This window comes from Musca domestica, unplaced genomic scaffold, assembly GCF_030504385.1.
Source record: "Musca domestica strain aabys unplaced genomic scaffold, Musca_domestica.polishedcontigs.V.1.1 27, whole genome shotgun sequence".
Taxonomy (NCBI): domain Eukaryota; kingdom Metazoa; phylum Arthropoda; class Insecta; order Diptera; family Muscidae; genus Musca; species Musca domestica.
Genome location: NW_026712286.1, coordinates 11,029,484 through 11,055,281, shown reverse-complemented (window position 1 = coordinate 11,055,281; position 25,798 = coordinate 11,029,484). Strand labels below are relative to the sequence as shown.

Below are 25,798 nucleotides of genomic sequence, written 5' to 3'. Positions count from 1 at the left end.
TTAAAAATATTTTTTAAAAAATCCTTGTCTATTGGTACTTCAAAAAAATATTTTTTTAAAAAATCCACGTCTATTGATACCTTAAAAAATATTTTTTTAAAAAAGACAGGTCTATTGATACCTAAAAAAATTATTTTTTAAAAAATCGACGTTGGTCAATACTTGGAAAAATATTTATAAAAAATCTACGTTCGTTAATACTTCGAAAAAATATTTTTTTAAAAATTTAATGTTTGTTAATACTTCGGAAAAAATATTTCATTTTTTAAAATCCACGTCTATCGATACTTTAAAAAATATTTTTTTAAAAATTCACGTCTTTTGATACTTTGAAAAAATAATTTTTAAAAAAATCTAAATTTTTTAAAACTTAAAATATATATTTTTTCCAAATCCTTTTAAAAAGGATTTCCCCATTTTTTTCTCCCTACATTTCTAATCTCTTGATCCACATCCAATTAGAATAGAAATCTGATAATAAATTTTAATAAAATCTGCATAAGTCCAAACCAACGGAAAATGCCGGAAAACATAACGAAAATCCCTGACAACAGAAGCAAAGTGAAAACAAACTGAAAAAAGGACATTAACAAACCGAGTGTAAATTGACAAACAAAACAATGAGAGAAAACTAAAACAAAGTACAACAACAACAACAACAGCTAAAGCCTAAAACTTGTCAACAACAGATTCTTCCTGCAATCCTCGAAGTCTGGGACACATCAGCAGGGCTTGGAAGCTGTAAAAACTCGCTCATAAAAGCCAAAGGCGGAAACTTAAGCTGAGTCCAACAACATTGCAGTTAGAACAACAACACATGTCCTCAGCCTCATAATCATGACCATAATGTTGATGCTGCTGTTACTGCTACTCCTGCTGATGCCATTGACAAGGAGGATGATGATGACGATGATGAAATTGATGATGACTGCGGCCATGCCAACGATGATATTGTCGCTGATAAATTCCAAACGACCATTAACTTCGGCCCATATGTTTCCTCAATTTCGGTGGCTCGACAACATTTGTTGTGGCTTTCGTGGCCTTACAACTTGTCGTGGTCGTCGTTGTCAATGGTGGTCCAAAGGACTAACATGGCTCATAACACTCTACGCCTTGTTGTGGCACGGCCTAACGACCACAAAGCTAACGCTGGTAGAGGCGGGCTCACACATCCGACTGACACAGCGTAACAATCATGCCAACATCTCGGAGTTATTGGATAATCTATTGCGAGGTTATGACAACAGTATACGACCGGATTTCGGAGGTAAGTTGCATAGGCATCAAAACAAATTTATTTGGCCCGCCAAAGGAAAACAAAGTTTTGCTTTGCAAATATTTAGTCAATCAAAGGCGTCTGATTGGAAAAAATTTTAAATAAATATTTGCCAAGGGTGGTGGAATGGAAAATTGGAGGGAAAAGTAAAGGATGTGAAAATGTTGGTGGATCATTGAAAAAAATATTTTTTTTTTCAAAAATCCAATTTTTAAATTTGGGGAATTTTTACAAAAAATTTATTTTAAAAAAAAATACACGTTGGGGAATTTTTACAAAAAAATATTTTTTAAAAAAATCCGCGTTGGTGAATTCGTTGAAATAAAATATTTTTTAAAAAATCCACGTTGGTGAATACTTACAAAAAATATTTTTTAAAAAATCCACGTTGGTGAATACTTTCAAAAAATATTTTTTAAAAAATCCACGTTGGTGAATACTTTCAAAAAATATTTTTTAAAAAATCCATGTTGGTGAATACTTTCAAAAAATATTTTTTTCAAAAATCCACGTTGGTGAATACTCACAAAAAAATATTTTTTTAAAAATTCACGTTGGTGAATACTTACAAAAAATATTTTTTAAAAAATACACGTTGGTGAATACTTACAAAAAATTTTCTTTACAAAATCCACGTTGGTGAATTCTTACAAAAAATATTTTTTAAAAAATCCACGTTTGTGAATACTTACAAAAAATATTTTTTTTAATCCTAAAAAATTGTTTTTTAAAAATCCGCGTTGCTTAATTCTTTGAAAAAAATATTTTTTAAAAAATCCATGTTAGTAGATACTAACAAAAAATAAATTTTTTGAAAATCCACGTTGGTGAATACTTGGAAAAATTAATTTTTTAAAAATCCACGTTGGTGAATACTTTGAAAAATATATTTTTTAAAAATCCACGTTGATGTATACTTTGACAAAATATTTTTTAAAAAATCCACGTTGGTGCATACTTGCAAAAAATATTTTTAAAAAATCAACGTTGGTGAATAATTACAAAAAATATTTTGTAAAAAATCCTCGTTGGTAAATACTGACAAAAAATATTTTTAAAAATCCTCATTGGTGAATACTCACAAAAAATATTTTTTAAAAAATCCACGTTGGTGAATACTTACAAAAAATATTTTTTTAAAAAATCCACGTCGGTTGAAACTTTGAAAAAATATTTTTTAAAAAATCTACGTCGGTTGAAACTTCGAAAAAATATTTTTTAAAAAATCCACGTCGGTTGAAACTTTGAAAAAATATTTTTTAAAAAATCTACGTCGGTTGAAACTTCGAAAAAATATTTTTTAAAAAATCCACGTCGGTTGAAACTTTGAAAAAAATATTTTTTAAAAAGTCCACGTTGGTGAATACTTACAAAAAATATTTTTTAAAATTTCCACGTTTGGTGAATACTTACAAAAAATATTTTTTAAAATTTTCACGTTTGGTGAATACTTCGAAAAAATATTTTTTAAAAAATCCACGTTTGTGAATACATTAGAAAAAATATTTTTTAAAAATCCACGTTGGTTAAAACTTACAAAAAATATTTTTTTAAAAAATTCACATTGGTGAATACTTAAAAAAAATTTTTTTTAAAAAATCCTTGTTGGTCAATACCTACAAAAAATATTTTTTTAAAAAATCCACGTTGGTGAATACTTACAAAAATATGTTTTAAAAAATCCACGTTGGAAAATTCTTACCAAAAATATTTTTAAAAAATCCACGTTGGTGAATACTTTGAAAAAATATTTTTTAAAAAATCCACGTCGGTGAATACTTACAAAAAATATATTTTTAAAAAATCCACGTTGGTGAATTTTTTGAAAAAAATATTTCTTTAAAAATCTACGTTGATGAATTCTTTGAACAAAATATTTTTTTAAAAATCCACATTGGTGAATACTTTTAAAAACTATCTTTTAAAAAATCCCCGTTGGTAAATATTTACAAAAAATATATTTTAAAAAATCCACGTCGGTTGAAACTTTGAAAAAATATATTTTAAAAAATCCACGTTGGTAAATATTTACAAAAAATATTTTTTTAAAAAATCCACGTCGGTTGAAACTTTGAAAAAATATTTTTGTAAAAATCCATGTTGGTGAATTTTTAAAAAAAAAAATATTTTTGAAAAAATCCACGTTGGGGAATATTTACAAAAAATATTTTTTAAAAAATTTCCGTTGGTGAATATTTACAAAAAATATTTCTTAAAAAAATCCCCATTGGTGAACACTTACAAAAAATATTTTTTTTTAAAAAATCCACGTTTGCGAATACTTACAAAAATATTTTTAAAAAAATCTACGCTGGTGAATACTTGCAAAAAATATTTTTTAAAAAATCCACGTTGGTGAATATTTAAAATTTTTTTTTAAATCCACGTTGGTGAACATATTTTGTGCTTCCCGTCACCTAATTTTTACAAAATTCTTGTTTTTATGTCATTTTTTCTCATTAATCTATCCCAACGCCTAAAAGTATGCTTTGAACATATGTTAATATCCGCTTTTTATCACATTTAAGCGGAAATAACAAACAGTTGGATAATACCAAGTAATTTTTTACACAAAGCCCACAAACTAATGCCAAGCACCCTCTCTTCCCCACCCCTTTTTGCTTTCAGTTCCGCTGCAGTGTTTAATCTTTCTTGCCTTTGCTCCTTTCTCGCTGATAGGCAATTGCATTGAAAGTCTCTGCATTAATGGCGTAATGAAGTGTTTAACAACGTCATGTAATTTATGTGCGTATGTTTGAGTGTCGGTCGGTCTGTCTAAATGGCTGCCTGTGGGTCGTTTGGTTGTTTGGTGTGTCTCCCAGGAATGCCAACTAAACGAAGAAGACCTCCAACATGAATGAATGGTTGAATCAAAAAATAAGTTGAACAGAGAAGCGAAAAGAAAAAACCCAGTATTACTAAAAGCTTGTTAGTGTGTGTGTGTGTATGTGTGTGTGTGTACATTAATTTTTTTTGCAATCATCCTCACAACTACAATTACCCTCGGATGCCTTTCAAAGAAACCGAAAGGGAGAAGGAGGAGGAGGTGCTGGAAAAAATTATCATTTCAAAAAATGATAGCAAGTCAAGCGGAACAGAAAATAACCCTCAAAATGAGTAACAAAAATTAAATTAATTTCAGTTCAGGCAGAGAAAGGAGTTTTTTGTTTTCTTCCTGCCAAAAGTTTGTGATTGCCTATCAAGGAAATGCGCTTTTGAATGATATTTTTTATTTTAAACATAAAAATCAAAAATATTTTCAGCCTAAAAGTATGCAATATATTATTATGCATTTCAATTTCAATTCAATTCAAATTTATTGAGTCTTTGATTTTTTTAACACGAAAATTTACAATTTTGAAGTGATGAAAGAAATGCTAAAAACGATACAAAATCCAAAAAAATTTCAGCCTAAAAGTATGCAATACAAATTTCAAAAATTTCCTAAATAGAAAAGATCCTCTTATCAATACACCACCCTACCGTGTTTCACATAAAATATTAATTTCCAAAATATTTTTGTTAATATACCCCAAAAGTATGCTATGGAATTTCTATTAACATCACTAATACGCCCCACTGGTCCCCGGCATTAATTTTCTAATATTTTAAACAAATATTAGCTCAACAATTTTTGAAATCATCAACTAAATTGCTTCTCATTTCAGGTCCACCTGCCACCGTTGAAGTCGATATCATGGTACGAAGCATGGGTCCAATTTCCGAAGTGGATATGGTAATAAATTTGCGAACAAAACAAAGAAAATTAATCCTTGATGAATCTTAATTATCACTTCAAATTGTTTTCCCACTCCCCTATCTCCCTCCCTTCTCTTCCACGTTTCAACAGACCTACTCCATGGATTGTTATTTTCGTCAATCATGGGTGGACAAACGTCTGGCGTTCAAGGGAGCCCAAGCCACCCTGGCGCTGAGTGTATCGATGTTGGCGCGTATCTGGAAACCAGATACCTATTTCTATAACGGCAAACAAAGCTATTTACACACCATAACGACACCAAATAAATTTGTGAGAATCCATCAGAATGGCCGGGTATTGTATTCGAGCAGGTGAGGAGGAGAGACAAGCAATTTCATGTTTTTTTGTCATTTTCTGCCCAAGTGTTTTTAATTTGTTTACAAAAGATTTTTAACTAATTTTTGTTGTTGTTTACAAATTTTTCAAATCCTGTAAATATTTGTCTTAGATTATCTCAATTTTTTAAATGGATTTTTTCTTTTGCTAATTCTCCTCCCTTTTTCTGTAGGCTGACCATAAAGGCTGGCTGCCCGATGAATTTGGAGGATTTTCCCATGGATATACAAAAATGCCCACTGAAATTTGGTTCGTGTAAGTTTAATAACCTTAAAAGCGAGAAGTAATCAACAATTATTTGAAAATTACCTAAATCCCTGAAAATATGCTACATATTTCTATTAATAATACTAATACGCAGTCATGGGCGTTGAACTTTGTTTAATAATGGAAAGTACTAAAAATCTATTTTTTTAAATACAAATGTGAGTGCCAAAGAAAATCGCCATTCTGTATTAAAGGTGACCCAAGGACATCCTTAAAAATGTACATGTAAAGAGGTCCAGGGAGCCTTATAAAAACACACATAAAACAAGCCTAGGAGCTTTTAAATACCCTAAAAACCCAAAATTTTTAATGTGACCTAAAAATAGTGAAAATTTTTTCAAAAATCGACCAACTTTAATGGTCGAAAAAAATATCTACGTTTTGATTTTTTTTTGTGGAAATTAAAAATAAATAGAAAAAATGTATATGTTTTTAAAAAATACTTTGAAAAATATATTTTTATAAAGTCCAAGCTGGTGAATTTCTTGGAAAAATTTTTCTTGAATAAGCAAATATTTTTTAAAAAATCTGCGTCCAATAAATGGCTAAAAAATATTTTTTTAAAAAATCCTTGTCCTATAAATGGCTAAAAAAATATTTTTTTTTAAAAAAAAATCCACGTCTTATACAAGGTTAAAAAAATATTTTGTAAAAAGATCACGTCCTATGAATGTTAATGATAAATTACTTTAAAAAAAAATCCACGTCCTATAAATGGCTAAAAAAATATTTTTTTAAAAAATCCACGTCCTAGAAAAGGCTAAAAAATATTTAAAAAAATCCCCATTGGTGAATACTTTGAAAAAAATATTTTTTTTAAATCCCCATTGGTGAATACTTCCAAAAAATATTTAAAAAAACACGTTCAATATGTCCGTGAAAAAATATTTTTTTTAAAAATCCTTGTTGGTTAATACTTAAAAAAAATATTTCTTAAAAAATCCACGTCGGTGAATACTTTGAAAAACAAAATATTTTCTAAAAAAATCTACGTTGGTGAATACCTTGAAAAAATATTTTTTTAAAAACCCATGTTGGTGAAAACTTTGAAAAAATATATTTTAAAAATCAACGCCGGTGAATACTTTGAAAAAATATTTTTTTAAAAATCAACGCCGGTGAATACGTTGGAAAATATTTTTTTTAAACTCCACGTTGGTGAATACTTTGAAAAAATATTTTTTTAAAATCCAAGTTGGTGAATAATTTGAAAAAAATATTGTTTAAAAAATACTTTGAAAAATATTTTTTTTAAAAATCCACGTTGGTGAAAACTTTGAAGAAATATTTTTTCAAAATCCACTTTGGTGAATACTTACAAAAATATTTTTTTAAAAATCCTCGTTGGTAAATATTTTGAAATAATATTTTTTAAAAAATCCTCGTCGGTAAATACTTAAAAAAAATATTTCTTAAAAAATCGACCTTGATAAAAATATTTTTTTTAAATCAACCTTGGTAAATTCTTTAAAAAATATTTTTAAAAGGCCACCTCATTGAATACTTTGATAAAATATATATTTTTTAAATTTGACATTGGTAAATACTTTGAAAAAATAGATATATTTTTTTAAAATATCCACGTTGTTGAATACTTTGAAAAAATATTTTTAAAAAAATCCAAGTTGGTGAATACTTTGAAAAAAAAATATTTTTTTTTAAAATCCCCATTGGTGAATGCTTTGAAAAAATATTACATAAAAATCCTCGTTTGTTGATACTTTCAAAAATATATTTTCATAAAAACCGCGTTGGTGAATACTTTGAAAAAATATATTTTCATAAAATCCGCGTTGGTGAATATCTAGAAAAAATATTCTTTTAAAAAAATCCACTTTGGTGATTAATTTAAAAAAAATATTTTTTTTTTTAAAAATCCACGTTAGTGAATACTTAAAAAAATATGTTGAATAATTTGAAAAAAATATTTGTTTAAAATATCCACGAAGGTGAATACTTTGAAAAACATTTTTTAAAAAATCCACGTTGGTGAATATTTAGAAAAAATATATTTTTAAAAAATCTACTTTGGTAAATATTTGGAAAAAATATTTTTTTAAAAAATCCCGGTTGGTGAATTCGTTGAAAATAAATATATATTTTTTAATCCACGATATTTTGAAAAGTTCTGCATTTTAAATTATTCTCCCCTATTGATTTCCTTGTAAAACCCCTCAAAGTATGCAATGATATTTGTCACATATTTCTCCTGCGGCGTTTTGTAATTTTGTTTACATTTTTTTTTTTCATAATCGTATTTTGTTTTTAATTTTTCGCTTCAATAATTAGTGGCTCATAAGGAGGGTTTCTTATTGTGAAGAGCACCTAAGAATCCATATTTCTTACGAAGATCTCATGAGGAGCTATTCTTTAGAAGTCCCCAGGAAGTAGATACCTAAATGGATTCTGTGTTTTTTTTTTATAAAAAAAAGGTTAATTCATATTCTTGCTAATGAACTTTTTCATGATCTTTTCCATTGAGTATCCTTAATGGACAATATACGAACTCCTCCTAGGAAATAAAAGCCTCTTTTAGAGGCCTTCTCTAAAAAAATTGTTTTTAATTTACAAACAAATCATGTCTCTGCATCTAAATATATTCCCCCAACATTGATTTTCATACGAACCTCCTGAAAGTAGGCAATGATATTTGTCATATATTTCCCCTGCGCTTTTTTAAATTGTTTACATTATTGATTTTATAATCGTAACTCGATTTTTTCTCGCGCCAATAATTAAATGCAAATTATTCAAAAACTGACATAGATATCATCCGGCCTGAGAACGAGACCATATTGAACCGGTACTAGTTTGTTTGTTTGTTTGTTTATCGTTGTTGTTGCTGCTGCTGCTGCTGCTGTTGGTACTCTTGATGTTAACATGACAACGACGAAGTGATGTTAATTTCACGAGCATGTTCGACTGACAACGACTCATTAATGTGATTATTCATTGTGGAGGCAAGGCACAAACTGCAAAAATCATAATCGTACTTAATGTGTCAGTCAATGAGAATGAAGTTGGGAGAGAAGTGCGGGAGAGAGGCGAAGGATGAGAGCATGTGAGGGAGGGGGCAAATTTGCAAAATAGACATAAATGCAAATGAACGTTGGGGAAATTGCGAGGCACATTTTTTTTTGGAAAAAAGAAATATTGTTTGGCAAACATCTAACGGTCTTGGAAATGAGAGGAAGTGCGTGGAGAGAGAGAGGTGAAAGAGTAGGAAATGTCTAAAAGTGCAAAAGGAAATGAAGAGACTTCAGTTTTGTTTTTTCGATGGAAACCATAATGAGTTCTCAATGGTGATTAATATGGGGGAAATGTGAACAGTTGTAAAGGGTGGCCGTGTTGGAGGGAAGAGTGGTAAAGAGAGAGAGAGAGAGAGAGAGAGAGAGAGAGAGAGAGAGACAGAGTTTGGGAGGCAGGCAATTTGCTTGATTTATTCAAAGAGAGACACAACTCCAAAAAGGAAATCGATTGAAACTTCGTAGACAATTATTTGGAAATATGTCACCAAAAATCAGTGCCAAATTTCTATGCAAGATCAAGCATGGTTTGAAGTATTTAAAGACTTTTGATAGATGGATAAAGAAAAAATTGTAGAAAAAAATAGAAATTGAATAAAAATTGCAAGTTTTGACAGATTAAATTATTGGAAATTGTAACCCAATGTGGGGGAGGTACCGGAAGAAATGGTTCGATCTCTACAATCTTCACAGCAGATCTTGTATTAGTATAAATAATGTGATGTGTAAAATATGAAGAGGACCGGATGCTTATTTCGGATTTCATAATCGTTTTGATTATTCAAAATCTTGACCCTTTATGGGGGAGGTACCAGAAGGAATGGTCCGAGCTCTACCATCTTTATAACTGATCTTGTGCTGATAGAAATATACAGATGTGCCAAGTATGAATGGAATCGGATGTTAATTTCTTGTTTTATAGGCTTCATGAATACTCAAAATATTGACCCTTTGTGGGGGAGGTACCAGAACGAATGGACCGATATATTCCGTCTACACACCGGACCTTTGGTTAATAAAAATATAGTGAATGTAAAATATGAAGAGAATCGGATGCTTATTTCGGATTTTGTGATCGTTTTGGTTATTCAAAATTTTGGCCCTTTGTGGGGGAGGTACCAGAAGGAATAGTCCGATCTCTACCATCTTTATAACAAATTTTGTGTGGATAGAAATATTCAGATGTGCCAAGTCAGAAGGAAATCAGATGTTAATTTCACGTTTTATGAGCTTCATGGATATTGAAAATGTTGACCCTTTTGTGGGGGAGGTACCAGAAGGAGTGGACCGATATATTCCATCTTCACACCAGACCTTTGGTTAATAAAAATATAGTGATATGTAAAATATGAAGAGAACCGGATGCTTATTTCGGATTTAATAATCGTTTTGATTATTCAAAACTTTGACCCTTTGTGGGGTAGGTACCAGAAGGAATGGTCCGACCTCTACCATCTTTATAACAGATTTTGTGTGGGTAGAAATATTTAGATGTGCCAAGTCAGAAGGAAATCAGATGTTAATTTCGCGTTTTATGAGCTTCGTTAATATTCAAAACTTTGGCCCTTTGTGGGGGAGGTACCAGAAGGAATGATCCGATCTCTAACATCTTTATAACAGATCTTGTGTTGATAAAAATATTGAGGTTCGACAAGTCTGAATGGAATCGAATATTATTTTCGCCTTTTATGAGCTTCCTGGATATTCAAAATTTCGACCCTTTGTGGGGGAGGTACCAGAAGGAGTGGGCCGATATATTCCATCTTCACACCAGACCTTGGGTTAGTAAAAATATTGTCATCTGTGGAATTTGAAGAGAACCGGATGCTTATGTCGGATTTTATAATCGTTTTGATTTTTCAAAACTTTGACCCTTTGTGGGGGAGGTACCAGAAGGAGCGGTGCGATCTCGACCATCTTCATAACAGATCTTGTGCTGATGGAAATATTCAGATGTGCCAAGTCAGAAGGGAATCGAATGTTAATTTCTTGTTTTATGAGCTTCATGGATTTTGAAAATGTTGACCCTTTTGTGGGGGAGGTACCAGAAGGAGTCGACCGATATATTCCAACTTCACACCAGACCTTGGTTTAATAAAAATATTGTTCTGTTTGTAATTTGAAGACAATCGGACTCTCACAGCACATTTCATAAGAGCTATTATTATTCAAAATTTTGACCCTTTGTGGGGGAGGTACTTGATGGAGTGCGCCGATATTGTCCATTTTCGCACCTGGCCTAGCACTGATGCAAATATTACGATTTGCAAAGTTGAAGCAAAATTGGATTATCCTTTCTCTTTCTGTGCAAAAAATATTTTTTTGAAAATTTCGATATTTTTGTGGGGGAGGTACCAGAAGGAGTGAACCGATATTGCCCATCTCCGAACTTGATCTAAGTTTGACAATAATATTACGATGTACCAAGTTTGGATCAAATCGGATACTCCCTTCGAGAGTTATCGTGTGCACCAGCCAGTGCAGACTAACGGACAGACGGACGGACGGACATCGCTAAATTGACTCCAAATGTCCTGAAACGGATTTTGTTCAAAGAGACCCAGGATCGTTATTTCGATGAGACACGTTTTGGAAGTGTCAAATGATATACTCCCTCTCTCTGGCCATATGACTGAGGGTATAAAAAATACGATTTTTTTGAGTTATGCCATTCTTTGAATCAATGAGCGAACGTTTTCTTTTTTTTTGGTTGGAAAATATTTTTAACTTGAATATGTGTGTTCTGCAATGTGACAAACTTCTTTTTTTTTTATCGGCAGCAATCAAAATTTACACCTCGCCAATGCGTCCTCGGGGGGTTTGTCGTTCAGGAAAAAAAATGCTGCAATTTTTTTCTCTCTCTTCCCCAGATTTCATTTCAATGTTCGCCGCGAATGGCGAATGGAAATTGACTTGCATTTGTGCTGTCATAAATGTGTAAATATGTTTTGTTGTGTCTCCCGATACCCCAAAATATGGAAGCTCCCTCATCCTCCCCTCATCTAACATCTCTATACAAATTGCATAGATATTTTTCATACAATTTAAAAAGGCAAGGAAGGGGGGAATATTATTTCCTCCACCCCCCTCAAGGTCTAAGCTATCTTTTGTATGAAATATTTCGACATTCATTGGCATGATCATTCATGCAAGTGCTTTATTACGTACAATATTATTGGCAATTTCCTTGAACAACAATTTATGGCGACTACGGACACATAAAGGGATATACATACATATGCGTGCATGTATGTACACAAAAGTACAGGCGTAGCCAAGGGGGGCTCCCCTACCCCCTTAATAATATATTTTTATTTTTCCCCCGTTTTAATTCACCTAAATCCCATTTCCTAACTTGACCTCCCGCCTTACCCTGGAAATAGTATCCCAATCCATTTGCGACTACGTCCCTGACCTAAAAGTCTTCATTGGCATTGTGAGTTTGTCATGTTGACTTCGCGCCAAACAAACCTCCCTATCTCTATCTGTCAGTGCCATTGCCTATACAAAAAAAAAATATATGTCCTGGTATTTGACGTCTTGATTGTTGTTGTTAAACATGGAAATGTTAACTTTTTTTTGGTCAATATGTCAAGAGAGACATTTATGTGTTTTCCTGGGTGGGGTCATAAAACCGATAGAGTCAATTATAATTTGTGACAATTTTATTGGGACTTTACAGGAATGCTTTTTTTGAGAGACAAAATTGTCCAAATAGCGGAGAAGAAGACCTGTTCTCCTTCCAAACGAAGAAGAAGACCTCCTCTCCTTCTTCCAGACGAAGAAGAAGACCTTCTCTCCTTCTTCCAGACGAAGAAGAAGACCTCCTCCTCTTCTTCCAGACGAAGAAGAAGACCTCCTCTTCTTCCAGACGAAGAAGAAGACCTCCTCTTCTTCTTCCAGGCGAAGAAGAAGACCTCCTCTTCTTCCAGGCGAAGAAGAAGAAGACCTCCTCTTCTTCCAGGCGAAGAAGAAGAAGACCTCCTCTTCTTCTAGGCGAAGAAGAAGACCTCCTCTTCTTCTTCTTCTAGGCGAAGAAGAAGACCTCCTCTTCTTCTTCTTCTAGGCGAAGAAGAAGACCTCCTCTTCTTCTTCTAGGCGAAGAAGAAGACCTCCTCTTCTTCTTCTAGGCGAAGAAGAAGACCTCCTCTTCTTCTAGGCGAAGAAGAAGACCTCCTCTTCTTCTTCTAGGCGAAGCAGAAGACCTCCTCTTCTTCTTCTAGGCGAAGCAGAAGACCTCCTCTTCTTCTTCTAGGCGAAGAAGAAGACCTCCTCTTCTTCTTCTAGGCGAAGAAGAAGACCTCCTCTTCTTCTTCTAGGCGAAGAAGAAGACCTCTTCTTCTTCCAGACGAAGAAGAAGACCTCCTCTTCTTCTTCCAGACGAAGAAGAAGACCTCCTCTTCTTCTTCTAGGCGAAGAAGAAGACCTCCTCTTCTTCTTCCAGACGAAGAAGAAGATCTCCTCTTCTTCTATACGAAGAAGAAGACCTCTACTTCTTCTAGACGAAGAAGAAGACCTCCTCTTCTTCTAGACGAAGAAGAAGACCTCTACTTCTTCTGGACGAAGAAGGAGACCTCCTCTTCTTCTTCCAGACGAAGAAGAAGACCTCCTCTTCTTCTTCCAGGCGAAGAAGAAGACCTCTTCTTATTCTTCTAGAGGAAGAAGAAGACCTCCTCTTCTAGACGAAGAAGGAGAACTCCTCTTCTTCTTCTAGACGAAGAAGAAGATCTATTCTTCTTCTTCCAGACGAAGAAGAAGACCTCTTCTTCTTCTTCCAGACGAAGAAGAAAACCTCCTCTTCTTTTTCCAGACGAAAAAGAAGATCTCTTCCTCTTCTAGACGAAGAAGAAGACCTCTTCCTCTTCTAGACGAAGAAGAAGATCTCTTCCTCTTCTAGACGAAGAAGAAGACCTCTTCCTCTTCTAGACGAAGAAGAAGACCTCTTCCTCTTCTAGACGAAGAAGAAGACCTCTTCTTTTTCTAGACGAAGAAGAAGACCTCTTATTTTTCCTCTTTTTCTCGACAAAGAAGACCTCTTCTTCTTTTGGACGAAGAAGAAGCCCTCTTCTTCTTCTGGACGAAGAAGAAGACCTCTTCTTCTTCTGGACGAAGAAGAAGATCTCTTCTTTTTCTAGACGAAGAGAAGACCTCTTATTCTTCCTCTTTTTCTTGACAAAGAATACCTCTTCTTCTTCTTCTACACGAAGACGAAGAAGACCTCTTCTTCTTCTGGACGAAGAAGAAGACCTCTTCTTCCAGGCGAAGAAAACTTCTTCTTCCAGGCGAAGAAGATCTCTTCTTCCAGGCAAAGAAGACCTCTTATTCTCGACGAAGAAGAAGACCTCCTCTTCTTCTATGGGAAGAAGGAAAACTCTTCTTCGAGGCGAAGAATGCCTCTTCTTCAAGAATTCTCCATATTTTTGTCAAAAATTCTAATTAAATTATATCAGCCTTTCCCCCTTGCCAATAATTTCTAGGCATGCATCGATTTTTATTTATTTTCTTGAGATTTTTACTTTTAAGGCCATTTTTTCTGATGGTCCATCCATTCCCTTGGCCTATTAACATCGGCTACTTATTATTCAATAGTTCTGTTAACTGTTTGGCGAAATGGCTCATCAACTGGCTGGTAATGGCCCAGCAACGTCACGAATTTAAACGCCACCAGTCAGCCAGTCGGCCAGCCATCCAGCACCACCATCGCCATTCACTGTCCCTCGATGATTTTATGGCGTGAGCCTGCTTTCATGGCAGCCAAGATGGAATCAATGTGCCATTAAGTCTTTAATAATAGTTGTCTCTAATCAATGAGATTATGAATTCCGATGTGTGGGTGTGTGTGTGTGCATTTTTACCTCGATGGATATTTCAAGCACTTTCTTCTCCTTCTCTCTTCTCTTTTTTTGATTTTCTCTTTCGCCTGAATGGTCTGGTTATCGATGTTAAGATTTTGATGATGTGTTGAGAGATGATGTGGTCTTGCCGTTGTTTCTTGATTTTTTCACTTCCCAAGAATTCATTGATTCGCATGGAGGGGTACATTTTTTGCTGTCCTTTTATCGTTTCGTGTTTTATTTTCCTATTTTCGGTTTGTTAATAAATTTATGCTAAACCACAAAACACAAAATCACTCGTATGTGTTTGGAATTATTTGCCTATGCCTTGTGCCTTGTTATCCCCTTTAAGGACATGCAATATAAACCAAGGGCCTTGATTCTTGTAGACATTGCATCACGTTGAACACACACCCCTAAAATATTCATTTTAACTACAGCCTAAAACTAGGCAAAGGTTATTGCATTAAGTTGTTGAATATCCCAACATTTATGGCATTGCCAATGTTTGGGGGTGAAAACTTTTGTAATTACTTTCGGGCAAAGCCTTAAAGTATGCTAAAGATTTTCAGTAAACATATCTTGTGAGAACAGATTTAAAGAGCAATCATTTTTAAGAAGAGCCTATTAAAACTTTTCCGTACAGGAAAATTGTTGTATAACAGTTTTCCGTATAGGAAAAATGTTGTATAACAGTTTTCCGTATAGGAAAAATGTTGTATAACAGTTTTCCGTATAGGAAAAATGTTGTATAACAGTTTTCCGCATAGAAAAAATGTTGTATAACAGTTTTCCGCATGGGAAAAATATTGTATAACACTTTTCCATATGAAAAAAGTGTGGTATAACAGTTCTCCGTATAGGAAAAATGTTGTATAACAGTTTTCCATATAGGAAAAATGTTGTATAACAGTTTTCCGAATAGGAAAAATGTTGTATAACAGTTTTCCCTATAGGAAAAATGTTGTATAACAGTTTTCCGTATAAAAATAATGTTGTATAACAGTTTCCGTATAGGAAAAATGTTGTATAACAGTTTTCCGAATAGGAAAAATGTTGTATAACAGTTTTCCGAATAGGAAAAATGTTGTATAACAGTTTTCCGTATAGAAAAAATATTGTATAACAGTTTTCCGTACAGGAAAAATGTTGTTTAACAGTTTCCGTATAGGAAAAATGCAGCATAACAGTTTTCCGTATAGAAAAAATTTTGTATAACAGTTTTCCATATAGGAAAAATGTTGTATAACACTTTTCCGCATAGGAAAAATGTTGTATAACACTTTTCCGCATAGGAAAAATCTTGTATAACAGTTTTCCATATAGGAAAAATGTTGTATAACAGATTTCCGCATAGGAAAAATGTTGTATAACAGTTTTCCGTATAGAAAAAATGTTGTATAACAGTTTTCCGTATAGAAAAAATGTTGTATAACAGTTTTCCGTATAGGAAAAATGTTGTATAACAGTTTTCCGTATAGGAAAAATGTTGTATAACACTTTTTCGTATAGGAAAAATGTTGTATAACACTTTTCCGTACAGGAAAAATCTTGTATAACAGTTTTCCGTATAGGAGAAATGATGTATAACGGTTTTCCGCATAGGAAAAATGTTGTATAACACTTTTCCGTGCAGGAAAAATGTTGTATAACAGTTTTCCGTATAGGAAAAATGTTGTATAACAGTTTTCCGTATAGGAAAATGTTGTATAACACTTTTTCGTAAAGGAAAATTTTTGTTTAACACTTTCCCGTGTAGGAAAAATGTTGTATAACAGTTTTCCGTGTAAGAAAAATGTTGTATAACAGTTTTCCGTATAGGAAAAATGTTGTATAACACTTTTCCGTATAGGAAAAATGTTGTATAACAGTTTTCCGTATAGGAAAAATGTTGTATAACAGTTTTCCGTAAACAGGAAGATTCCAAAAAAATTTGTCCTTCCCCCACCTAAAATTTAGCCATTCAAATTTTCACATAATTGTGTTATACTACAGCTCAGCTGCGCCATTGTTGTTGGCTTTTCTTCTCCGCTCTTTGTATTATTTAATGTTCCTCTTTTTTGTCCTCTAATCTCTTTCAAATTTTTGTTTATCATTTTTGCCGGTCGCTGTTTGTACAACTTCCTCGATTTGCATTTGAATAACATCTCCAACCCCGCCAACACAAATAACACCACACCCCACCTTAATGCAGTTGGCTACACCACGGCCGATGTCATCTATCGCTGGAACAAAGAACGCCCCGCTGTGGCCATAGCCGAGGATATGAAATTGTCACAATTCGATTTGGTTGATTGTCCGGCGGGTAATTTAACGGATGTTGTTTACAAAGCATCCTCGCCCTACCACGAGAATGCCCGAAACTATGCAGGGGCAGGGGGTCTTGGTGGTCAAACGACGACGACGACGACCCATCAAGTACATCACTCCACACACCAGCACCAGAAACAACAGCGACAACACCAAACGGAGCAGCATCAGCATGGTCATCACCACAACAACAACAACTACGATGACAACAACAACAACTACAACCAGTTTAGCAATCGAGGCAACAAAACATTAACAACTTTTGCCGGTCCAGGAGCAAAAAATCAACATGTCCGTGGTACTGGCATCCAGTTGGATAAGGCCAGCAGTTTCGGTGTGGGTGGCGGAGCTGGTGGTGGTCACATACGCTTAGAATCGGATCAATCATGTAAGTTCAAAAATAACAAAAACAACAAATACATTGACAATATTGTTTTCGAAGCTTAACAAGTCGATAATAAATTCAATCAAAAATTAACTCCCGTTGGGAGGCGAATGGCTGCCGGGGATTTTGGGTGGAAAACAAATTAGCCAAATTGAATTGTTTGAAAACTTTTAGGTACCGATAAAAAAAAATAGAGAATGTTTTTAAAAAAGCCAGGTCGATAACAATTTTTTTTATGCGGAAACTCTTCTATAGCAAATCGTTGTTATCCATAACAACGTGTTCTATAGCAAACCAATGATGAACAGATTTTCTCTCAGTTTGCTTAGAAATGTGTTTGTATAAAAGTGCGTATAACGGTTTGTATAACAGTTTGTATGACAGTTTGTGTAACAGTTTGTATAACAGTTTGTACAACAGTTTGTATAACAGTTTGTATAACAGTTTTTATAACAGTTTGTATAACAGTTTTTATGATAGTTTGTATAACAGTTTTTATGACAGTTTGTATGACAGTTTGTGTGACAGTTTGTATAACAGTTTATAAAACAGATTGTATAACAGTATGTATGACAGTTGGTATAACAGTTTGTATAACAGTTTGAATAACAGTTGATATAACAGTTTATATAGAGTTTTGTTATTACAGTTTATATAGCATTTTTTATAACAGTTGTTTTAGTATAATTAGCAGTATAACAGTTTTATGATAGTTACAAAAATGTTTGTATAAAAGTTGACCTTATTTTACATTTTGTTGTAGGCCATAAGCAGCTGTTAAATAAGAGTTTATTTAAAGAATGTATAACAGTTTATATAGCAGTAATAATTCCGTTTGTATAACAGTTGTTAAATTGTTGTATAACAGTTTTTATATGATTTTTTTAATTTCCATGATACTTTTTATAACAGTCTTAATAGCATTATGTTATACGGTGTAGTTTGTAGAGCTATTGAATCAGAGTATGCATAACATTTGGTTGACAGAGTGTGTCTCAGAAATATAACAGTTTTATAACAACTAAGAATTTATATAACAGTTTTTGTTTTTTTTTTTTTGTGTAGCCCATATGTTATATATCTAGCTGTTGTATAACAATTTCTATAAAAAGTTGAATAACTGTTATATAACTGTTTGTATGGCAGATGTATAATAAAAATTTTCCCAGCTGTATAACACTTTTCTAAAATAATTGTATAAAAAAAATTGGTTCAGAGTTGCACAATAGTTTGTATAACAGTTTGTATAACAGTTTATGTAACAGTTATAACCTTTTGTATAACAGTTTGAATAAGAGTTTTTACAACTGTTTGTATAACAGTTGTATAACAGTTTGTGTAACGGTTATAACCGTTTATATAACAGTCGTATAACAGTCGTATAACAGTTTGTGTAACAGTTTGTATAACAGTTTGTATAACAGTTTGTATAACAGTTTGCATGACAGTTTGTATAACAGTTTTTATAACAGTTTTGTATGACAATTTGTGTAACAGTTTGTACAACAGTTTGCATGACAGTTTGTATAACAATTTGTATAACAGTTTGTATAACAGTTTTTATAATTGTTTGTATAACAGTTTTGTATAACAGTTTTTACAACAGTTTTGTATAACAGTTTGCATAACAGTTTGTATAACAGTTTTTACAACAGTTTTGTATAACAGTTTGTATAACAGTTGTATAACAGTTTGCATAACAGTTCGTGTAACAGTTTGTATAAAAGTTGTATAACAGTTTTTATAACAGTTTTTATAACAGTTTGTATAACAGTTGTATAACAGTTCATATTACTTTTTGTATAACAGAGAAGTTGTTAAACTGGTGTATACCAGTGTAAATACAAATTTGGTTAAGAGTTGTATGATAGTTTTGTATAACAGTTTTTAATAGTGGCATAACAGTTGTATAATATTTTGTATAACAGTTTGTATAGCAGTTTGTATAACAATTTGTATAACAATTTGTATAACAATTTGTATAACAGTTTGTATAACAGTTTTGTATTACAGTTATATAACAGTTTGTGTAACAGTTTTGTATAACAGTTTGTATAACAGTTGTATAACGGTTTTATAACAGTTTGCGTAACAGTTGTATAACAGCTTGTATGTGTATATCAGTTTGTATAACAGTTTGTATAACAGTTAGTATAACAGTTAGTATAACAGTTAGTATAACAGTTAGTATAACAGTTGTATAACCGTTTGTATAACAGCTTGTATAACAGTTTTGTATAACAGTTTTGTATAACAGTTCGTATTACAGTTTGTGCTTATCCACTGTATAACAGTTTTCACGAGCAATATAAATACTTGTATAACAGTTTTCAAAATTTTAAATTTTGTCTTACACCATGCACGGAAAAGATTTCCATGCTCCTCTTGTGGCAAACTGCCTTTAAACATTAATATGAATATAAATACCCCACCCCTGGCCAATAAATCGAATGTATCAATTGTTTGCCTTTAAGTGTTATACTCAGTATTCAATGGGCCGGTCCTCTGTTCAATTGAACAACAACGATGACATTACATGGACATGACCATTTACATGATAATTAGGAGAGGAAATTTGCATGAAATCAATTTTACTTTTGTTCACGACCAATCGGCCACATCCTTACCAACAAATGGTTGGCTCGATGGCTGTTCGGTTGGCTGTTGGGCTGGCTGTTGGACCTTCTTTATTGTCATTATCGTCATCATTAACGCCACAACATCATTATAACAATTATGATTTTTCACATCAATTAAGGTCATTTAAATTCTACGATGTTCGGTTCGGTTTGGTTTGGTTGACGGGTAGTTCGGTTAGCCATCGCCGGCATTGGTTGACTACTATGTGTCACCTGACCTCTTCACTTTGCCTTCGAAAGCCAACACACACCACAGCCTATCATCCATGCATGCCTGCAACGATGCAAGAATGGTCATGGGCAAAAGTGATAGATAAACGACTGGGGCCGGTCGCTCAGACAGGTAAAAGAAGTGTTGCCGTGAAAATGTTATTGGCAACTTAAAGTGATTATGGAAATCAATTTGGCTAATTGGAGAAATTGATTAATGGATAGGTCTACTGGGCTTCCATGTAGCATCGCCGATGATATCATAGTGTGTGTGGATTATAAAAAGAAAAATCTAAAGCATACTTTCAGGCCATCATTTAGTAATTTAACATTTTGTTTTTCTCCCTTTTTTCCAGCCGAATACTCCATGTTGATGGTGAACTTTCATCTGCAGCGTCACATGGGAAATTTCCTCATCCAAGTCTATGGACCATGTTGCCTATTGGTGGTCCTTTCCTGGGTATCATTTTGGTTAAATCGTGAAGCCACAGCAGACCGGGTATCGCTGGGAATAACAACAGTGCTCACCATGACTTTCCTAGGCCTGGAGGCCCGCACCGATCTGCCCAAGGTTCCCTATCCCACGGCATTGGATTTCTTTGTTTTCCTCTCGTTTGCCTTCATCTTTGCCACAATTCTTCAGTTTGCCGTTGTCCATTACTTCACGAAATACGGTTCGGGAGAATGTTATTTTATCATCGAAGAATTGGATTCAGACACGGAGACGGAGAGTGCAGTACGGCAAACCCATAAACTGGGAATGACTCCTGAATATGAGGATACCAATAGCAGTACGGAAACGAAAATCTATGAAGTTATACCGCTTTCGATGTGTTCCATCAACATACCCAAGGGGGGTTCATCAATGAAAAATCGACGATCTCGAGAGAGGAAGTATCGTCGTCAATCGGCCTGGTGGAATTGTTGGAATCAAGTGCAGTCATGGTTGGGTTGCCGCCAGAAGCGTGGCAGGCATAAAGCACATTTTGGTTCATCCGATGAAGATGGTGAGGAGATTCACTTGAGGGCACATGAGGGTAAGTTGGAATATCTTTCTATATTAATTCCAATACGGAAAAGTGTTATACAAAACGTTTCCTATACGGAAAAGTGTTATACAAAACGTTTCCTATTTTGGAAAAGTGTTATACAACATTTTTCCTAAACGGAAAAGTGTTATACAACATTTTTCCTATACGGAAAAGTGTTATACAACATTTTTCCTATGCGGAAAAGTGTTATACAACATTTTCCTATGCGGAAAAGTGTTATACACCATTTTTCCTATACGGAAAAGTGTTATACAACATTTTTCCTATACAGAAAAGTGTTATACACCATTTTTCCTATACGGAAAAGTGTTATACAACATTTTTCCTATACAGAAAAGTGTTATACAACATTTTTCCTGTACGGAAAAGTGTTATACAACATTTTTCCTGTACGGAAAAGTGTTATACAACATTTTTCCTATACGGAAAACTGTTATACAACATTTTTCCTATACGGAAAAGTGTTATACAACATTTTTCCTATACGGAAAACTGTTATACAACATTTCTCCTATACGGAGAACTGTTATACGACATTTTTCCTATTCGGAAAACTGTTATACGACATTTCTCCTATACGGAAAACTGTTATACCACATTTTTCCTATTCGGAAAACTGTTATACGACATTTTTCCTATTCGGAAAACTGTTATACGACATTTTTCCTATTCGGAAAACTGTTATACAACATTTTTCCTATACGAAAAACTGTTATACAACATTTTTCTCATACGGAAAACTGTTATAAAACATTTTTCCTATTCGGAAAACTGTTATACAACATTTTTCCTATACGGAAAACTGTTATACAACATTTTTCCTATACGGAAAACTGTTATACAACACTTTTCCTACACGGAAAACTGTTATACAATGCTTTTCCTATATAGAAAACTGTTATACAACACGGAAAACTGTTATACAGAACTTTTCTCTTACTTTCTTCATTGAAAACTGTTATACAATTCATTCTGTTTTTTTTTCTTTCCCAGATGTTACACCCAAAAAATATTCCGGCCGCCGTCGTATGTCCTACTATCGCCGCGAAGAGTTGGATGCCCGTCGCAAGGGCAAACGAACGCCACAATATAATTCCGTGTCGAAAATCGATCGAGCCTCTCGCATTGTTTTCCCCATTCTATTTCTGCTCATCAATGTGTTCTACTGGTATGGCTATTTGTCGCGCAGCTCCAGGATATTGGCGCACAGTAATTCGACCACCTGATGTTACCTTTTGGCAATTTAGACACGTTAGCGCGAGAAGAAATCAAAACAAAGAAGCAGAAGGGAATAAATCGAAATCAAAATTTCATGTTGGGGAACAATATTGGTTAAATGGTGAGAGATGGAAGTGAATGATGAGGGGAGGATAGAAACTAAGAAAAAAACTGTAACAAATTAAAAAAAATCATTTCGCTTCTGCTAATAATTTGTGATACAATTATGATTTCTTCTACCTAAATTGCCAAAAGCATTTGCATTAAATTAACAAAAACAGCGCTAAAATATGAGGATGATCCTTTTCCCGGGGAAAGGGAATATGTAATTTTAAATTATATTCATAAGATTATGTTATTTTTGACCTTGATTAGCTGTTTAACCAATCCGTATCCTTGCAAACAAAAATCCTGATAGAATTCTAAAAATCAAAAATATTTTCACATCAAATATAAATTTAAAAAATTGAAAAATATATATTTTAAATATAAATAATTGAAGGCCAAGTATGTAAGAGGAGTACATCGTTTTGGAATGTTTCTTCTGGAATTGTAGTTGTTGGTATGTGGTATTGGTTATTGGTCTTTCTTTTAAGTATTAATTTAGGTTAATATTAATTTAAAAAAAAAAACAATAAAAACCGCTACTGTACTATTTAGAAATATTTTGTTTTTCAATTGAATTCCGACTCAAAGGTAAGCCCTTAAATCAGCCAAAGATGATGCAAAAAAGTCGGGTAGGTAATCCTTAGAACCATCTTCTTTAAGCATTTTTTCAACGTGTAACCACTTATAACGTCCCGTCCCCACCAGAAGTGTGGAAAATCCACAATTCTTGCCAAACAGGATATCCGTTTTGTAGCTGCAAAAAAATGAAAAAAATATTAGAGTTTTGAAAAAAAAATATGAAAGAAACTGGCCACCTACCAATCACCAATCATAAGTGTCCTCTTGGCATCAACTTGCCCAGATTTCAGCAAATGTTCACAGACCAAAGGATTTGGTTTTCCCATCACTTCGGCCTCACGTCCCACGCAAGCCTCAATGGCCCTCAATATAGCGCCCGTACCAGGAATGCTGTACTGGGGGAACTTCGAAACTGCATCTGCATTTGTTGCCAAAAATAGACATTTCTCATTTTGACCCAAATAATTGCAGGCCTTTATCATTTTATTATAACTAAAATGTTCATCGAAACCCACTAATACCGCTGCAATATTCTCCTCTTTGGTTTGCTGATCAACCTCGGGAAGGATGGAAACCCAATTGGGTTCCACTTCATCTGGACCCAAACCAAAATGTTTTATATGCAATGTATCCAATTCTCTACCCATGGCGGGGCTACCAACTATATACACTTTTTCTTCTGGACTCAAGTGTAATTTTAAATATTCCGCAATGGAATAGGTGGGGGCAATTATTTGATGTTCCTCCACCTTGAAATTCATGCCTCGAGCTTTTTCACACAACTGGGCACGGGTTTTGGTGCTATTATTCGTAACAAAATAAACCTTTTTACCCATATCCTGCAAATCATTGATGGTTTCGGGGGTTCCCTCAATAACCTTGTCATCCTGCCAGATAACAGCTGAAATCAAAGGAATTCTATCATTTAAGCCCTTTAAATCCATATCGTAAGGACACTTGGTAACCCTATTCCTTTACTTACAATCGCAGTCCGTGAATATGGTATCGTAGGAATCCAACCAATTCTTGGGTATTTGTTTATCGTTAATTTGATTTAAATTTATTGTTGCCATTGTTTAATTTGTTCAACTAAAAGTTAGCAATTTTAATAAATATATTCCTCTATTTTTGTGTTACAAATTTTGTTTAAAATGACACTTCTTCCACTTAGACTCCTAAATGATCATGATCATGTTTTTATTTGATAAACACGCAGCTCTCACATACGGAAGATTAAGAAGAGAGTGAGAGTACGACCAATGTCATGTTCAAGGGGTTCTCAATCAAACAATCAGTTTAGAAAACTGTTATCAATTAGAATTGCTTCTTCTTAATGTTAGTGTCAAAAGTCGTTAATGCAAGGTGAGTGGTTTGTTTACATCTTTGCTAGACAACGAGAAAGGAAAGTAATTTACCCCTTCCTCATTCCCGCTTTCACATAAAAACAACAACAAATATTAAACGTTTAATGTACAATTCAACATCTTGATTGAGAATAAGGAAATGCTTTGGAAGTTAAACAAAAATTTACAAGTCTCGTTAAATTAATTGTCCATAAAATAATAGAATTGATAGAAGACAAATGTCCCCATGACTAAGAGCAACGAGCGTCTAAATACCAATGAAAATGTAAATAAATTAATCCAGTTATTTTGTTAAAAATTCCATAATTTATTTCCCAAGTTTATTTTGCTGCATAGCTGAACGATTGTTTTGTGAAAATTGTCGAACACCACCCGAGGCAGATGCTGAACCCTGCATATTCCGATTATTGCTGTTGTTACGATTTCCTCCACGATTACGTTGATTCTGATTTTGGACATTTCCCTGACCTCCTCCACCCGCACGGCCTTTGTTCATTTCGGTGCGATTTCGTACCTTTGCCAAGGCATCTTCCTTAACCATATCGATGACTTCGTCCGGTATACGGAGATATTTGATGGTGCTACCTCGTATATAGCATTCAGGCATACGCCAGAACCGGTCGCCATCCTTTGATGTGCAAATAACATCACGCAGATTGATGTTCATCCATGAGTCGCAGCTTACCAAATGTCCATTGTAGGTTTCGCCATTTTTAAGTTCCACCAACATGGGATGACTCTGGGCAGCCTTTAGCAGGGATAATGGTAGCATTTTTCACTCCAATTGTAATGTTCCGTAAACAAAAACGTGAAGGTATCACAGCAATGCCGGTCCAAACTAAAATAAAACACTGTGTTATTAATGCAAGGTGAATGCCGACATGCTTTTTGGGATCAGCTGTTAAAGCAGGTCTGTTCGCTTACATATTCAGCTAAACTTTTTCTCAGAACACAAAATAAGGAAAAAGCATAAATCCAGCCCAACAACATCTGTAGCAAAGTATCATTTTATGATTTTTAGCTATATGCACGTTTTCAAGTTTTTATAAAAGTAGAGGAAAAGTATTTTTTTATATAAAGAATATGTGTTTCTCTCAAACCTCACATCAAAAAGGCACAGCATATGAGTTATCATTCCATTGCTTCATCGCCTATTCTGTTGTTATCAATTCCGAGTGAGTATAACTCTGCTCAACTGCTAAACAGTTTCGGATACTTTTTTTCTTTTTTTTAAAATAGAGGAAATTTTTCGATGAATAATGAAGAGTTTGTGAGAACCACTGTCAAATACAAGGAGGGCTTATTTATGGTGGCTCTGTCAGTTTATTGACAACAATGTATTTTAAAAACAAGCAATTTCATCTTTGTTTTATCACTTGGTGTTATCAATTCTGTATGAGTGTTTCTTTGCCCAACTGCTGAAGCCCTTGA

The 25,798-nt window shown here is 33.7% G+C and overlaps 3 protein-coding genes across 3 annotated transcripts; 1 reads left to right on the top strand and 2 right to left on the bottom strand.

The window, feature by feature from the left end:
• The first annotated feature begins 471 nt into the window (after positions 1-471).
• LOC101894246 (gamma-aminobutyric acid receptor alpha-like) lies at positions 472-22,554 on the top strand. Its single transcript, XM_011297947.3, has 7 exons — positions 472-1,270; positions 4,948-5,015; positions 5,130-5,350; positions 5,548-5,630; positions 16,697-17,200; positions 20,403-21,083; positions 22,092-22,554. The coding sequence occupies exons 1-7, from the start codon at positions 838-840 to the stop codon at positions 22,322-22,324; spliced, it is 2,223 nt and encodes a 740-aa protein (XP_011296249.2). The 5' UTR covers positions 472-837; the 3' UTR covers positions 22,325-22,554.
• Positions 22,555-22,769: 215 nt separating this feature from the next.
• On the bottom strand, positions 22,770-24,298 carry LOC101894076 (glycerol-3-phosphate phosphatase). Its single transcript, XM_011297942.3, has 3 exons — positions 23,986-24,298; positions 23,244-23,904; positions 22,770-23,178 (listed from the first exon to the last, which is right to left on the bottom strand). Exons 1-3 carry the CDS (start codon positions 24,074-24,076, stop codon positions 23,007-23,009), a joined length of 924 nt encoding a protein of 307 aa, XP_011296244.1. The 5' UTR covers positions 24,077-24,298; the 3' UTR covers positions 22,770-23,006.
• Positions 24,299-24,650: 352 nt separating this feature from the next.
• On the bottom strand, positions 24,651-25,229 carry LOC101890576 (uncharacterized). The gene has a single exon (XM_005176659.3). It carries the CDS (start codon positions 25,137-25,139, stop codon positions 24,675-24,677), a length of 465 nt encoding a protein of 154 aa, XP_005176716.1. The 5' UTR covers positions 25,140-25,229; the 3' UTR covers positions 24,651-24,674.
• Positions 25,230-25,798: the final 569 nt, after the last annotated feature.

Bases quoted from the DNA above. Each gene is read 5' to 3' on its own strand.
- LOC101894246 (XM_011297947.3), top strand. From the start codon at position 838: ATGACCATAATGTTGATGCTGCTGTTACTGCTACTCCTGCTGATGCCA. The intron at 5,016-5,129 runs GTAATAAATTTG...ACGTTTCAACAG, and splicing joins CAATTTCCGAAGTGGATATG to ACCTACTCCATGGATTGTTA. The intron at 21,084-22,091 runs GTAAGTTGGAAT...TTTCTTTCCCAG, and splicing joins TCACTTGAGGGCACATGAGG to ATGTTACACCCAAAAAATAT.
- LOC101894076 (XM_011297942.3), bottom strand. From the start codon at position 24,076: ATGGCAACAATAAATTTAAATCAAATTAACGATAAACAAATACCCAAG. The intron at 23,905-23,985 runs GTAAGTAAAGGA...CTTTGATTTCAG, and splicing joins CATATTCACGGACTGCGATT to CTGTTATCTGGCAGGATGAC. The intron at 23,179-23,243 runs GTAGGTGGCCAG...ATTTTTTTGCAG, and splicing joins ACACTTATGATTGGTGATTG to CTACAAAACGGATATCCTGT.
- LOC101890576 (XM_005176659.3), bottom strand. From the start codon at position 25,139: ATGCTACCATTATCCCTGCTAAAGGCTGCCCAGAGTCATCCCATGTTG.